Raw genomic sequence first — 16,115 nt, 5'->3', positions numbered from 1 at the left:
CATGTGTGGAATAATTATGTGAAATACATTACATTTACATTATTACTCGGTTTAATTCAGAATTAGGAGATATATATACATAAAAAGTACACAAATGCAACGCGTCGGTTGCCTATAGTTTTACGCGCATGCGCTTAATAATGGTTGTCAGCTGGTTGTTATAGCAACAGGCGTCAGGGCTTTAGCGTGGGCTATGGAGCTAACAGTTAATAATTACACGCAAGAGCACTCACTTAACGCAAACAGGTATGTTACTAATTACATTTATCATCAAACTAATTACACTGCATTCCGAGGTCCTAATATACAATAGTGTTAGACATTTCAAACGCTTTATTCCCTCTTACATCACAGCCAAGTTAGCTCGGTTAGCTAACAGCCAGTGAACTCTTTTCTGTCACACAACTAACCCCATCTTTCCCATATTATATTCATGTCAAACAGCGATTTATGAAGCATTTGGAAGGTGCTTTCAATTTATCATAAGTGCTAAATAATTGTCTCAGATAATAACTATATGAATTATGAAAGTTTTACTTTGGTTTAACCGTTATCTTTGATTGCTATCTAGTAACGTTACCTTCGTAGTTTGCTGTCATTTTAACTCATTTATTTTTTGTTTTATTTTGCACGTTATTGCTAATTTTCGCATTATTGTTGTTTTACATTGTTTTACTCTTTTGCATGATTCCTCATCCTACACAGTGCAATACTGTATATTGTTTGATATTAATAGAAGCAGAGTAAAACTGAAAAAAAATAAAATAAATTTCATAGCAGCCCTTCTCATAAAAGCTTATTGTTTTGCAGATGAGTTAAGAAGATTGGAGATGAGTGCTGTCACACACACATTGAGCTGACACACACACACACACACACACACACACACACACACACACACACACACACACACACACACACACACACACACACACACACACACACACACCGAGATGCCAGCCGCTAGAGAACAGAAGGAGGAATCGGAGTCATCGTCTGAAGATGAGCTAGAGTAAGTGTCTTTACTAAAGCACGATGCTATATTGATCTTGAGATGATTATATTCAGATATTCAGTGAGCAACTAGTCACGACACACAAAACTACAGCAAACACCCGGTGTTGCATTTATAGATTTCATGAATTCACAGCTTATCTTGTCTAAATATAGACGGTCAGTTCTGAAATAGTAACAGCCGCTCCTCAAATAGTCTAGATGTTCCACACAGATCTGTGATCGGCAGCAGAGATTAATCCAGTCTCCTTGTCATGTTTTTAAGAGTGACACAAAGGATGAAGGTCAGTTTAGATTTAGATTTAGGACCCAGAATTTACATTAGTTATCATGTGCAGGGCCTGAATTTCTTTCTTTTTTTTGACACATTTTTTTAAATTACGGTACGTTTATCTCAACCTAAATGTTTGCTCACTCATTGGCCCTCATTTATGAAAAGTGTGTACACCAAATTTCCAGCGTACACCCAAAACCACGGTGACTTTGCGATTTATCATGTTATCATGCTAGTTATCATGTGCAGGGCCTGAAATTTCTTTTTTTTTGACACATTTTTTAAAGGGCACCTATTATGAAATTTTGAAATGTACCTTTCATGTAGTGTGTAACATAGATCTAAGTGAACAAAAACATCCTGCAAAGTTTGAAATATGAAAGTGCACCGTATATAAAGTTATTGTCTTTCAAAAGTAAGAGTCGACTCGGAGTCATTTTTATGAATCGTTAGAAGACCGAAGCTTTTTCTCTGACTAGATGACGTCAACTTGTCAAGTTATTTGAATACGATACGCCCACTTATTGCGCTCCAAGGCCAGCAGGGAAACATCATGGCGACGAGACGCTGTGTTCTGAAGTGCGACTCAAAATCCAACTTTTTTCATCTGCCCAAGGAGGAGCATTTGAAGACTAAGTGGCTACAATTCATACATACAACTATACCACAGAAGTATAGTCCGAGCCTTGTGCTTTGTTCGCTTTTTAAATGCAATCAAACTTGGATTCGCGAGCCGGCTGATATTGAAGGAAGGTTCAGTTCCAAGTGTATTTGCATCAGCTTCCTCCTCCGTATCACAACCTGTAAGTGTTATTAATAATTGTTGCTTTTATGTTTTATGTTTTATGCTTAATTAGGGCCCAAGCCTTGAAAAGGCGAAGGCCCTATTGTTTTCCTTCGGATTATTCTTCATTATTATTATATTACTACCTTTTGGGCACTTTTGGGGGCCTTAACGTGCTCAAAAACTCTTGAAACTTTGCACAAATGTCAGAACCCGCGGCCATTAGAGCCGGACTGAAGCTGGTACCCGGGCGTGGCAGGGGGGCTCGACAGCGCCCCCTGGAACGCGGTCCGAAAACTTGGTCCATAAATCAAACACGCTTGCGTGTAATAATATGAAACTCGGTACACTTATAGATCTCATCGGTTCATATATCCTTCGTGCTCTGACTTTTTACCCCAGCCCAACAGGAAGTCGGCTATTTGGCGTAGTTTAAAAAACACATGCAATGGAATTTAAAATACTCCTCCTAGACGATTCAACCAATCACCACGAAACTCGGTGTGCATGAAGTCAAGACATGGAGGATGAAAAATTGCGAGGGGATTTTTGATATCTCGAACGGTTTGGCCGTGGCGAGGAAACGAATTTATGGCGAATATTGGAAACAGGAAGTGTGTTATAACATCCTCATACATTAATTGATCTTGATGAAACTTCAGCAGTGTGTTCGTTGTAAGAGGCCGATCGCATGGATGTGACTATTGTGAGTCAAAGTTATAGCGCCACCAACTGGCAGCAGGAAGTGTGTCACTTTCAAAATGCTTTGAATTCACCCTCTTATTTTTACCCGATTTGCTTCAAACTTTATGTGTATAATGTAAACACAAGGCAGATGTAGACCTGTGAAAGAATTATTGATATCTTAAATACTGTTGCCATGGCAACGCTTTAAACTTTTATATTCTTTTTGGGTGCATTTGAGGCTCTTAACATGCTTCAAATTGCATGAAACTCAACATGCATATCAGATTTATTAGGTACTAGGCATGTGTGAAGTTTCAGAAACGGGCGTGGTAAGGGGCTCAGTAGCGCCACCTTTAGTCAAAAATGGGGTATTAGTTTTACCTACAGTAACAAAAATCGGTATTTATATTTATCTCCCCGAGCCGGACAACTTTCTAATTTACAGTCATTAGCTCCGACCAACAGGAAGTCAGATATTTTGGTTTGAATGTGATTTGATGGGAATTTTGCCAGTCTCTCTTAAGCCCCATTCACACAGCACTTTGAACCCGGCAAATTGCCGGCAAATTGCCGGAACGCCTTCTGTGTGAACGCAAACACGACCCGGGTTTAATGCCGGGATCGATGCCGGGTTGGGGACCTAGTAACATTGCCGTGTTCAGACCCGGAACGCGCGCTGTGTGAACAAAAGCCAGGACAAATGCCGTAAGGGGTGTGTCGTAGTGATGATGCACGAGCCTTCGCAATGACGTAGTTATCGTGCGACTCTGTTACTCTGTTAGAAGAAAGTTTGTGTTCGTCATCGATACAAGAAAGAACGAAAAGATGTCTGCAAACTGGACTGAAGCAGAGACCCGAGAGCTCCTTGCAATCCGCGCCGAAGCTGAGATCGTTCGTTCGCCACCTTATACGTCACATCATAACGTCACGCGTCTATCCGGGACATACCCGGGTTGTGTGTGAACGCGCTCTCTGATTCCGGCAAATCACTGGCAGTGTGAATGAACCATTTTCAAACGAACCCGGGTCAAATCCCGGGTCACTTTATCCGTGTATTTTCCGGAATCTCTGTGTGAAAGGGGCTTCAGTGTCTGTGTGTGTGAGAGAGGAGGGGGGCTTTATTTTAACCCTTTCTCTGCTGTGTGGGACTTCTCGGGCACTTTTGGGGCCCTTAACGTGCTCGAAAACTCTTGAAACTTTGCACACAGGTCAGAACCTGCGGCCATCAGGGCTGGGCTGAAGCTGGTACCCGGGCGTGGCAGGGGAGCTCAACAGCGCCCCCTTGAACGTGGTCCGAAAAACTTGGTCCATATATCAAACACGTTTGCATGTAATAATATGAAACTCGGTACACATATAGATTTAATCGGGCCGAACAACTTTCGTGCTCTAAGTTTTACGCCAGTCCAACAGGAAGTCGGCTATCATGGGCTGTATGAAAATGCATGCCCCTGGAATTTGATATACTCCTCCAAGAAAAATTATCCTATCGCCACCAAACTCGGTCAGCATGAAGTCAAGACATTGAGGACGCTAAATTGCGGACGGATTTTTGATATCTCGAACGGTTTAGCCGTGGCGAGGAAACGAAGTTATGGCGAGAAAAGAAAAACACAATGTGTTATAACGTCTTCATACATTTATTGATCTTGATGAAACTTCAGCAGTGTGTTTGTTGTAAGAGGGCGATCACATGGATGTGACTATTGTGAGTCAAAGTTATAGCGCCACCAACTGGCAGCAGGAAGTGTGTTACTTTCAAGATACTTTTGACTAAAGTGGGTGGGTTATTTTTACCTACAGTCACAAAACTCGGTCTCTATATTGTGCTTATCGATCCGGACAACTTTCTCATTTACAGTCATAAGCTCCGACCAACAGGAAGTCAAATATTTTGGTTTGAATGTGGTTTTGTCTCTCTCTGACAGAGTTCCCCCTGCCATTCTCTGTGTGTGTGTGTGTGTGTGTGTGTGTGTGTGTGTGTGTGTGTGTGTGGGGAGGGAGGGAGGGAGGGAGGGCACACACACAGACAGCCCCCCCCCCTTTTCTGTGTGTGTTTGGAGGGGAGCAGAAAGACTCACACTGATGCAAGCTCTAAAGCAGACTTCTTCTCGACAGTCAAAGCGGGGTTACGTTATTGCCCGTCGTGCACAGGAACCCGAAAGGCAACGGGGTGGCGGCTTTTTATATATATATATATATATATATATATATATATATATATATATATATATATATAAATATAAATAAATATAGCTGCAAGCAGCGATGGAGGGCCCAAGCCGGTGGCAGCGCCAGCCCGGTGCCTTTAGTGTAACTAAAGGCACCAGGGTGGCGGTGCCACCGGCTTGGGCCCGTAATCGCTGCTTGCAGCTATATTTATTATTTAGTTTGTTGTGTAAGCACCGTTTAGCTTCTAGGTCTTGTATTGAGATATGTGAAGTGTTTGTCGTTGTTTTCGGAGTTGTCTTATAGAATAGAGTAACGTAACTGCATTTTTTTTTTGTAAAAACGTTATGTTTATGCATCGGGCTAACGCAAACAAAGACTGATTGTGCTTTTACAATGTGAACTCTGGGCTATATGCTCGCTAACATAACATTAAATTCTTTATCTTATTTTTAGTTTTTTACTACAAACTACAAAGCAGTGGACTATAATTATTATTATAACACGATTTAATTGATAAAAGCATCATTGTACTCCGTGTTAAACAATAAGTATTATCTCTGTAAACACTGCTGGGTCATCTGACCAATCGCAGATTAGCGTCGCGCAGAGGAGGGGTTTGGAGTCGTTGAACGAATGATTTGGGAGTTGGTGAGCAAATCAGGTAAAAATAAATGCATATTATACGACAACAAAAGTGTTTTTTGACATTGCATGCACGTAAAACTGTTGTTGGGGACTCCCAAAACAACATTAGGAACATTTTAAATGTCATAATAGGTGCCCTTTAAAATTACGGTACGTTTATCTCAACCTAAATGTTTGCTCACTCATTGTGTTTTTACAATGGGGTAATTTTGTCAAGAGTTTACATAACAGAAGGAAGCTTGATTTGAATCTTTGAATTACATTGAAATAAGTAACACAAATAAATACAGTAGATTAATAAAGATACAAATAGAGAGAAATAAAGCGAGAAGTTTATTATATAATAAAGTAATCAAATGTAAAATAACACTGGCTAGTCTTTTAGTTGTGACTAAATTAAATACTTAGGCTATTAATCCTGATTCCTTACAATTAAAGCCTGGTTCAGATTGTCTGTTACGGTAGTCACTGTCAGATTACGCGATTTTTACTCATAAAATCTTGTCGTGTCGTGGACAAGAAACATGTCAGACTACACGTTGCTTCCCGACCAGTCATCGCGTGCCGTCTCACTCACTCACTCACTCACTCACTCACTCACTCACTCACTCACTCACTCACTCACTCACTCACTCACTCACTCACTCACTCACTCACTCACTCACTCACTCACTCACTCACTCACTCACTCACGCACACGCTCACACACACACACACACACACTCTTGACGGAACCTGTCGTGGATTAAATTAAACATGCTAGTGTTTTTATGGTGATGTCGTGAAGCATTGCAGACGCGGTTCAGTTGTCGTCTACTGTGACACACTATACGAGATGAAACGATCGATTGTCGTTTACGAGTCCCCACGACACCCTACGTCAAACGGATCGGGCTAAAATCGTGTAATCTGAACCTTTGTTGTTTTGACAACAAAATGAATGACACACACATATTAGGCTGCTGTCACTTTAAGAGCTAGTGTGCGTATCCATTACTGTTTTCATTAAGGCATCCAATGGCTGAACCATCCTGAAATATATAAGAAACTACATTAATAACTTATTTAAATGTGAGTTTGGCAAGCAGTTTATGATTTTGGCGTTTAATTTACCCATTCAAGTATGAGATGTGAGTTGATCCTCATCCTGGCAATATGGCCGGTGTGTGAACTGACTTCCTTTGAAAGGGACTTTGGTAATTCCTCAATATCATATACATGTGATGTTGATCTGAAAAACTTGTTCTCTTTGCCTTAACCTGTGTTTTCATAGGAAACTCCCGTGTGTCGCCTGGAGTGGTGTCAGTAAAAGGATTCCCGTGCTCCTCTTCTGTGCAGAAGCCATTGTGTCCAAAGATGTGGCCATCCAATCTGTTGGAGGTACAGACGCTGACAGTTATTGTGTTTAACACAAGAGCATTTATTAAATTGCAATTCAAAGAAATTCTGCAACATGAAATTATAAGATATAATGCCTGTATAGAAGAGCTGCATGATTCTGGATTAATTAGGAATCACGATTTTTTTGTTCAAAATAGATCACGATTCTCCCACGATTATGAATACTGGGATTTCTGACATAATGTTAATATCTGCAGTGTATTAAAAAAAAATTCATTCATTTTAAGGAATTATTTAATAAAAAATCGGTTTGAATGAATGACTCAATGATTCACTATAAAGGCTTATTTCTTTGCTTGATGAATCAGTGTTTTATGAACGAATCTATGGAATGAATAATTCAATGGCAATGGGTTTTTCTCAATCTAGGTCATTAATCAGTAACAGCAGATTATTATTATTTTTTTAAGTTATTTGAAGTACATTTTGATAAAAACTTTGATTGTTACGTATACCTGCAACATTTCAGCTGTAAATTAATTATTAATTTTAGCAAGATTATGTTGAGTACCTGTCTAGCAATGCATGTTTATGCTGTTTTTCTAAATCTAAACCCTTCAGAACTTCCGCTGTGAGCGTCGATGCTGCCTGGATTTCATAGTGCATTGTGGGATTGCAAACGTTTCTGTTCACTGGAAGGATTTTGCGATTGATAATGGCCGACTCTCTAATCAGTGCCCTGACTATGTGATTGAGACGCACAAAAAAAAAAAAAAAAAAAACGCTACCTCCTTTGGTGTAATTGATACAATCTTTATTTATCTTTATCTTTTATGTATTACTTTTGTTTAAAAGGTAATTTACTCTATTTTGTTCGCTCTGCTGGCATCAGTGTTTATATCCAAACTATAAACTTTTATCCCAGTTCTTCTGTGATAATCTGAGTTATTGTAACACAGAAATAATCACACTGTGTGTGTTGAACAGACAGCTTCACAAACAGTTTGATATATATACATGACAACGGCTCTCTCTGGGTCAGAACGCAGATCTGAATGTTCGTTCGTTGTGATCATTCTTCAGTAGCAGTTTTAACATTAAGTGACATGGCATCTGACGCACAGAAGCCAATGGCACATGTCACTATGCGTATTGGCACAACCGGTGGCACATCCGGTCTTCATTGGCATGTGCCAGTGGATAGTGGCATGTGTCACTGACACTATTGGCATGTGCCAGTGGTGGAGTGGCATGTGTCACTGAAATCGCGACACACTGACACTGACATGACACCTGACTGACACCGAGTCGCGGAACATGTCACCGTGTTGCGACATCTCCAGTAGTGACGGACAGATTAATCGAACACCTATAGCCTACTGACGTAATTGTGGCACGAAATCCTAAATAAATTGCCTAATTTTGTGATATTTAAAATATCAATTAAACGAATTAAAGTGCATTTATATTTTTTCAAACGTGTTATTTGTGTCACGTCTGTATTTGATTGGTATGTGCCACTGAATGTTTTGTAATACCAGTGCTACTTTATGTTGTTTATCTCGCAAAGTCACAAACTGGCCATTCTAGGAAAGACATGAAATAAATCTATCGTGGGTCACTATGAATAACGCGTCCGTTACTGTAACCTTTATTTTTGCATGATGCTCCATGCACGCCAGTAGGTGTCAGTAAGTCCACACTGGCTAGCGCAAAATAACCTAAAACTTGCGACAGTTGAGGAACATTGTCGCGGTAGCCTATGTCGCCGTATGTTATGACACTCCAGTAGCGTAGTGACACATGCCGCTGTCTAACGTAGCATTATGTACGCTAGATGTGACATTATGACATCTACAGAAAGAATGCATGTATACATTTATTTCTTATTACATAATTCCTTAAATGTATTTGTAAAATATTAAAGCCAGATGAGTAGGCCTTTAAGCAAAAACATGATATAAATAATAAGTTAATAATTTATTTATGTTTTATAAATTAATTAGTAAATTTACTTACATAAATTATAGCTCGATGATATATAATTTATATTATATAAATTATTAACTAATTATTTATATCGATATCAGACTTTAAGATTAAGATTATAGTTTTTTTATTGATTTTTGTTTTTGTTTTTGCTAGCGTCTTCTCGCAAACAAATACACCACCACCGCCAGATGTTCCTCAACTGTCGCAAGTTTTAGGTTATTTTGCGCTAGCCAGTGTGGACTTACTGACACCTACTGGCGTGCATGGAGCATCATGCAAAAATAAAGGTTACAGTAACGGACGCGTTATTCATAGTGACCCACGATAGATTTATTTCATGTCTTTCCTAGAATGGCCAGTTTGTGACTTTGCGAGATAAACAACATAAAGTAGCACTGGTATTACAAAACATTCAGTGGCACATACCAATCAAATACAGACGTGACACAAATAACACGTTTGAAAAAATATAAATGCACTTTAATTCGTTTAATTGATATTTTAAATATCACAAAATTAGGCAATTTATTTAGGATTTCGTGCCACAATTACGTCAGTAGGCTATAGGTGTTCGATTAATCTGTCCGTCACTACTGGAGGTGTCGCAACACGGTGACATGTTCCGCGACTCGGTGTCAGTCAGGTGTCATGTCAGTGTCAGTGTGTCGCGATTTCAGTGACACATGCCACTCCACCACTGGCACATGCCAATAGTGTCAGTGACACATGCCACTATCCACTGGCACATGCCAATGAAGACCGGATGTGCCACCGGATGTGCCAATACCCATAGTGACATGTGCCATTGGCTTCTGTGCGTCAGATGCCATGTCACTTAATGTTAATACCGCCTCTCTCATTCTTGTCAAAGGTTTAATAGACAGAGACGAATCGTTGACATTTAGGAATAAGATCACGTGTTTGAATCGAGATTGTGATCTTTTAATGATTAATCGTGCAGCTCTTCTAGTAATAACTGTACTGTACTGTACACTAGTTCGTCACACACTCAAAATATAAAAACATTTACTTTTTTCCAGTGACAAATCATTTTTTATAGTTATATAAATAGCATGTCTAATGGCATTTAAATATCTTGGCCTATTGACTGCTTTCATGAAAATTGTCATTTGCAACATGTCATTCTTGATTCAGTATTTCTGAGTTTTGTTTTCCTTTTTTTTTTTTTTTACAGAAAAATATAACTTGGGCTTCAAGATTGTGCGTACGGAGAGTCGTCTTGTGCGTGGCTTGCTGGTCAATCATGGATTCCATGAGGTAAACATTAGCCATGTTAGAGAATGAAATGTTACTACCGGTATATGCTGTCAAATTTAAATCCAGTGGGTGAGTGGCATCGTTCTCATCTTGGATATAGATAATAATTTTTGCATACAGTTTGCAGAAACCTTTGGTAGTCTGATGAAATAATAATAAGTCAAGAAAAAGAGGTTCAAAATCACATCTGATAGGACCACTGGTTTATTTGGCTACTGGCAATGGAAGGTGAAGTCAAACGCATTGCATTGTGGGATTCAACACCGTGTACTCTGCTTGTACACTGCACATTGGTTGATGTTATTTCAGTTCAGTTTAGCAACACAAGTATTTTAAGGATTCAACCTGCAATTCAGTTTCTTCAGGCAAAGCTCCAATACAGTGGCTAGTGTTTATGAGGGCTCAATACAATAAAGCTCAAAATATAATAGCAATGAAAATGACTGTAAATGAATAACTTTAGACTTTTAAAGTATCTTTTAAATTTTTTTGGCCTAAAATAATATTGTTTTCTGTTTAGGTGCATCCAAATAGCAATGATTTTAACCTGATGTGGACTGGCTCGCACCTGAAGCCCTACCTTATGCGCTCTCTACAGGATTTCCAGAAAGTCAACCACTTTCCCAGGTGTGTATGTCAGCAGAAGCTCAAACGTGCTGCGTGACACGAGAATGAACCTCATTGGTTCCTGCAGAAGCTCAAGCGTGCTGCGTAACACGAGAATGAACCTCATTGGTTCTTGCACGTCAAGCAAGCATGCTTCAGCTTCGGGGACCAAATTTGTATTGGGGCTGGGCGATAAATCGATTTTATCGATTAACTCGAATGTGTAGTGTGCGTCGATATGTTTGAATGAAAATCGGTTTTCTCTATAATATCCGCCGACGTTTCCCTCTGGGCTCCCGTAGTTCCGGACGGGCTCAACGCGTTTGCCATAGAGCTACACAAACAACATGGCAAATGAACAAGACCGCGGCTGCACAAGCACACCCGCCAAAAACATTTACAAACTGAATCTGCAGGGCTGCCAACTCTCACGCATTCACCACGAGACTCACGCAGTTTTCACTTTTCAAAATTCAAACAATAAACACTGTTAAGTGATGACACAGAAACGCGATTCAAAATGTAAAATTATTTTGCAGTTTGCAGACACCAAAATTATTTTGCGGTTTGTGATACGTTTCTTTCATCCGAAAGTTGCTGGTGTTTAAACAAACACTAGCTTGTGGTGTGCAGTCTGTGTGTTTCCCCCAATGATAATTAGTTACCAAAGTCACACACACTCTCAGCAACAACAACGTCGACACAACCGGCCTTCCAAGTGGGAGGACGGCATGTATTCATTGGCAGATTGAGCCGAGTACATTTTGTTTGGAAGAAACGGCGCAATAGATCAAACCGAACATGCGCTGCCACTGTGGTGTTATTTTAAGGGTTTATGTTGCCGCCGCTATCTCAGACGCTAACCTCATCCTCAGCACTTACGGTCAATGCTCCCGTTGCTTTCCAGGTCGTTCGAGCTCACGCGGAAAGACCGGCTCTACAAAAACATCCAGAGGATGCAGCAAACCCACGGCTTTCAAAACTTCCACATCGTACCCCAGACCTTTGTGCTTCCGGCCGAGTACCAGGAATTCAGCAGTGAGTGGGCACAGCACTCCATGTGTGTTTGACTGTTAACATGGGCTTTAATAACACACTCTCTCTCTGTCCTCATGTAAACCTCAGGCTCCTTCAGCAAAGACAAGGGTGCGTGGATCGTCAAACCTGTGGCGTCCTCCAGGGGCAGAGGCATCTACCTGGTCAGCAATGTAAGTGATTAAGGGAATATGCCACGGACGGGATAACAAATTCAAGAGAACAGGGCAAAAAATGCGCCTGCATAATTAATCTAAATCTATGATTAAAGTGAAATGTGAAAATAAATGAAAAGTGTTGATTGCAGCATTACATTTAGATCTGCTCACATTGAATTAGAATACTCTTTGTGCATTGAGCATTATAACCAATTTCACAAGTTTTTTATTTTATTTTATAAATCTTAATCTCTAAAGTTTCCTCCTTTTGCAGCCACTTTGTGTCCACTTTTGTTGCAAATTGCATGTCTACCCTAGTGAAAAATACAAATACTAAAATGTATTTTATATACATTTATTTTATGCTAAGTACTGTATGTTTACATATATTGAGGAAACATGCACACATTGAAGTTCACATACTTGTTTATCTGAAAAACACTTTATCTGAAAAACAAAGCCAGTTATTTTACTTTGAAATGTGCGTTTCCTGGCTGGAATGTTTGTTTTTGTTTTGGTCTGTGATATTGCACGTTGCCAATCTGCCAATTATCATTGTCCATTGCGCTCGTTCCTGTTGCGAGTGTTCAAACTGGCGACCCGTGTGAGTGTCGAGTCTGAGGAGCAGGAGGCGGGAGAAACGACGATCTCCGATATTTTGACTGCAGTACCTATGTCGACCACTAGTTGTCATTCTTACAGACTGCACCTTTAATGTTAAAGAGTAACTCTTGCCAAAATTTATCCTCGGCTATTTTTGTTAATCTACCCGAGTCAAACATTCGTGTAAAAGCAAAATTAGACTGTATTTTCATTTTCGAGAGAGAGAGAGAGCATCGTGAAAGTCCCTTCTTAATTAGTGATGATAGCTGGTCTGGTTACACTTAAGGGCTGTGATATTAATCTAATTTTATTTTTGATTTTGGCTTCCAATGATTATAAAAAGAAGATATTTGAGGTAAAACTATTATAAACGAGCTGTGTTCACTGCGTAGTGCAGCTTCCTTCCCGTTCACGCTCCTTTCTCCCTAAAACTCAACGTCATCAGCACAATTTGAATGCTTTAAAATGCAGTCTCTACTGTTGCTAAATTGCGGGACGAGTTTGATAATAAAAAGAGTTATTAAATGCACAATAATCCATGCATTAGACACTGTTTCCAACTTCAATGTGGCTTATGTGTGTGCACTTACTAACTTACTAAAGCTTTGCGTGCGCGTCTAAACGATCATATACACACAAACATATGTCAAAATGACCGGCTTGGAGAGTATTTACTTAAACACACTTAATGTCTTAAATGGGCGTACATAGTTGGGAGAAAATATGATGATGTGTATTAGATCTGCATTGGGTCTTAAAGTGGCAGCAGTCTAATAAACCGTTCAGTCTAAATTGACCTTTTTGCTTGCAAACTCTGTTCGGTTTGAGTTTTGGTTGATGTGGCTTTAAACGAGTGTTTATCATGGGAAACTAACATGCTTCTGTAGTCTGACAGTTTTGTTCTGTCCTGCTTAATAACACATGCTTGGTGTTTCAGCCGAATCAGATCCCGCTGGAAGAGAATATCCTGGCGTCACGGTACATCAGCAATCCTCTACTGATTGACGGTGAGTCTGACACAAACACTCACAGATTCTCATTATGTATAACGAATGTTTTTACATTCAGTTTGTTTCTGCAGAATTTAAGTTTGACGTGCGTCTGTACGTGCTGGTGACCTCCTACGACCCTCTCCTGATCTATCTCTATGAGGAAGGGCTGGCCAGGTAATTCGTTTACATCACCCAGGCTATCTAACAGCACCTGTAAGACATTTGATTAGAAATGCTTTTGCTTCGATTTAAAGATGAATGCTTGAATGAAACCTGTCAGTGTCAACATCTGATTGCCTGTTTGTTCTGAGGCAGCACATGCAAATGTTAACTGGGATCTGATGAAGTGGCCAAAAATAGATTATAGTTCAACTTCACTCTATATTTGAATTAAAAAAAATGACTGGAATAAAATCGACTGACATAATGGCTGGTAAAATAGAGCGCAACAGTTGACTCTGGAACTAAAAACTCCATTCATTTTCTCCTGAGGGAAATAGATTTTTAAAGGGGTCCTATAATGCCCTTTTCACAAGATGTAAAATAAGTCTCTGATGTCTCCAGAGAGTGTGTGTGAAGTTTTAGCTCAAAATACCCCACAGATATTTTTATATAGCATGTTAAAGTTGCAAAACACAGTTTTTGTGTCTGTCCCTTTAAATGCAAATGAGCTGCTGCTCCCGGCACAGGGGGCGGAGCTTCAACAGCTTGTGTGTGTGTGTGTGTGTGTGTGTGTGTGTTAGCAGTTCCGATTACCTCACACAGACACACTGAAAATGTATAAAACCCTTAGCCTTTTATGTTCAAACCGGAGTCAGAATGATGGAGAGACTCAAGAAGAAGTGACAACATGTAGAAGAACAGGGCATTTCTGAATGGTTAGTTGATGAGTTTATGTAGATTATGTGTAGTTATCTTCTAGTCATTGATTAGCATATTCTGTCTTGATAATCTATAAATCGTGTCCCGGGGGCGGGGTTTATGTAAATTTTAGGGTTGGTGATGTCACTAACCCGTAAGGAATGTCGTGTAGTTCCTACCAGCCGTTTGTTGTAGTTCTTAAAAAGCGATTTCTTTAAAACCAAATATCTTCCTTTGCTTTGAACTTTGAGTGTTGTAACTTTGCAGATGTTGTTTATGATCAAACAGCAACATTACACACTAACTACAGTTAGAAAAGTGAAATCACATTCAACCAGCCCTTTAATATCAGTGCCTGAATAAAACATTTAAAAACCTCTAGATAGTTAGTTTTGGTTATTTTTGATTAAAAAAATAATTGCAAGCAAAGGTCTTGAGACGTTGAATTAAAAGTAGACGTATTACTCGATGATGTTACTAATGCAACTTATTACTGTACCTAAATGAACAATTTTGTTTTCCAGTTGAAACAATATTTTTTCATTACACTTAATTGATTGTTGTTTTGATTGATGTTTGATGAACTAATGAAAGGCAGCTTTTGGTCTGAATGATCGATTGAGCGTTTCTAACTGTTGACACTGTCTGAGGATTACAGACGAATCTGACGAGCGTCTTCCCGATAATGTGCCTGCGAGTTTGTGCCACGTACTAGAAACATGCTTATTATGACTAGTGTTATTATTAAATAACATTTTATTAATACATGCAAAAACCTTTCTGTCAAGAGATTGATAAATGAATTTTACTAAATGGTGCATGCAGATTATATTTTAAGTTGTGAAGCTAAATCATGGAGTTTATAAGATTAGTTTATTATTATATAGTGTAGAAGAATAGAGCATAACCGTGTTTGTGCATCAGTGTCTGCATTATACACTAGGTGCAAAACTTTAATGTAGGAAACTTGTCAGTCATGCCATTCCACAGAATGAAACCATTAACTGAAGTGAATGAAAATGTGTTCACGTTCACACACAGGCTATGAAACAGACCTTCTGGAAGAACCAGTTCACAAAAATAAACACTCTTCCCATCACTAGTGACTGGTGGGCAGAGGAGTCATCTTTGTACCCTGATCTTCATATTTACATGAAGTAAACTCAACTAAAAAAAATAAAATAAAGCTGTCATTATGATATTGCCTTATTGTTAAACTGGTAAATGTTTTGATTTGAACGGTCATATACTGTAATTTCTGACATTTCTAAGGCCTGAAATTTAACAAAAGATCAAAACATTGCTGTTAAACCTGTCACACACGATCTCCTCCAGTCCTTCTGTCTCTGACTGATAGTTTTAATAGCTGATTTTATTTAATGGTTTCATAAAGATCAGATGTTGTTGATAAAGCCTGTTGTTCCAGACATATTTCCAGGTCTTCGAGTCTCAGTTTTTACATGTTCGGGGGGAATCAGCCTACAAAATTGCTTTTTTAAAATCTTTGTCTTTGTGTATTAAGCTGATGTTTTAAACCCCCAAATAGATTTTTACGACAGTAAAAGAACACAAACACTAGATGGCAGCAGAGATGTTTCCAGTAAAGTTGGACCGGCTCATCTAGGCCTCAAACAAAGCTTTCCATTGTCTCATTGCTGGAAGGACATTGACAA

The 16,115-nt window shown here is 39.3% G+C and overlaps 1 protein-coding gene across 3 annotated transcripts in view; it reads left to right on the top strand.

Moving 5' to 3' along the window:
• Positions 1 to 122: 122 nt before the first annotated feature.
• Positions 123 to 16,115, top strand: part of ttll5 (tubulin tyrosine ligase-like family, member 5) — a 169,311-nt gene continuing 153,318 nt past the window's right edge. For all 3 annotated transcript variants that reach the window (XR_013800000.1, XM_079633051.1, XM_079633052.1), the window contains exons 1-9: positions 123 to 246; positions 811 to 1,012; positions 6,850 to 6,956; positions 10,105 to 10,187; positions 10,708 to 10,814; positions 11,701 to 11,831; positions 11,919 to 12,001; positions 13,527 to 13,596; positions 13,671 to 13,755. Coding sequence is in view for 2 of the 3 variants with exons in the window: in XM_079633051.1 (XP_079489177.1) it covers positions 954 to 1,012; positions 6,850 to 6,956; positions 10,105 to 10,187; positions 10,708 to 10,814; positions 11,701 to 11,831; positions 11,919 to 12,001; positions 13,527 to 13,596; positions 13,671 to 13,755 (725 nt within the window). In the remaining variant the exon portion in view is untranslated. The remainder of the gene's footprint in view (positions 247 to 810; positions 1,013 to 6,849; positions 6,957 to 10,104; positions 10,188 to 10,707; positions 10,815 to 11,700; positions 11,832 to 11,918; positions 12,002 to 13,526; positions 13,597 to 13,670; positions 13,756 to 16,115) is intronic.

The sequence above is a fragment of the Phoxinus phoxinus genome (genome assembly GCF_949152265.1).
Source record: "Phoxinus phoxinus genome assembly, chromosome: 13".
Classification (NCBI taxonomy): Eukaryota; Metazoa; Chordata; class Actinopteri; order Cypriniformes; family Leuciscidae; genus Phoxinus; species Phoxinus phoxinus.
This window is presented reverse-complemented; position numbering and strand designations above follow the sequence as displayed.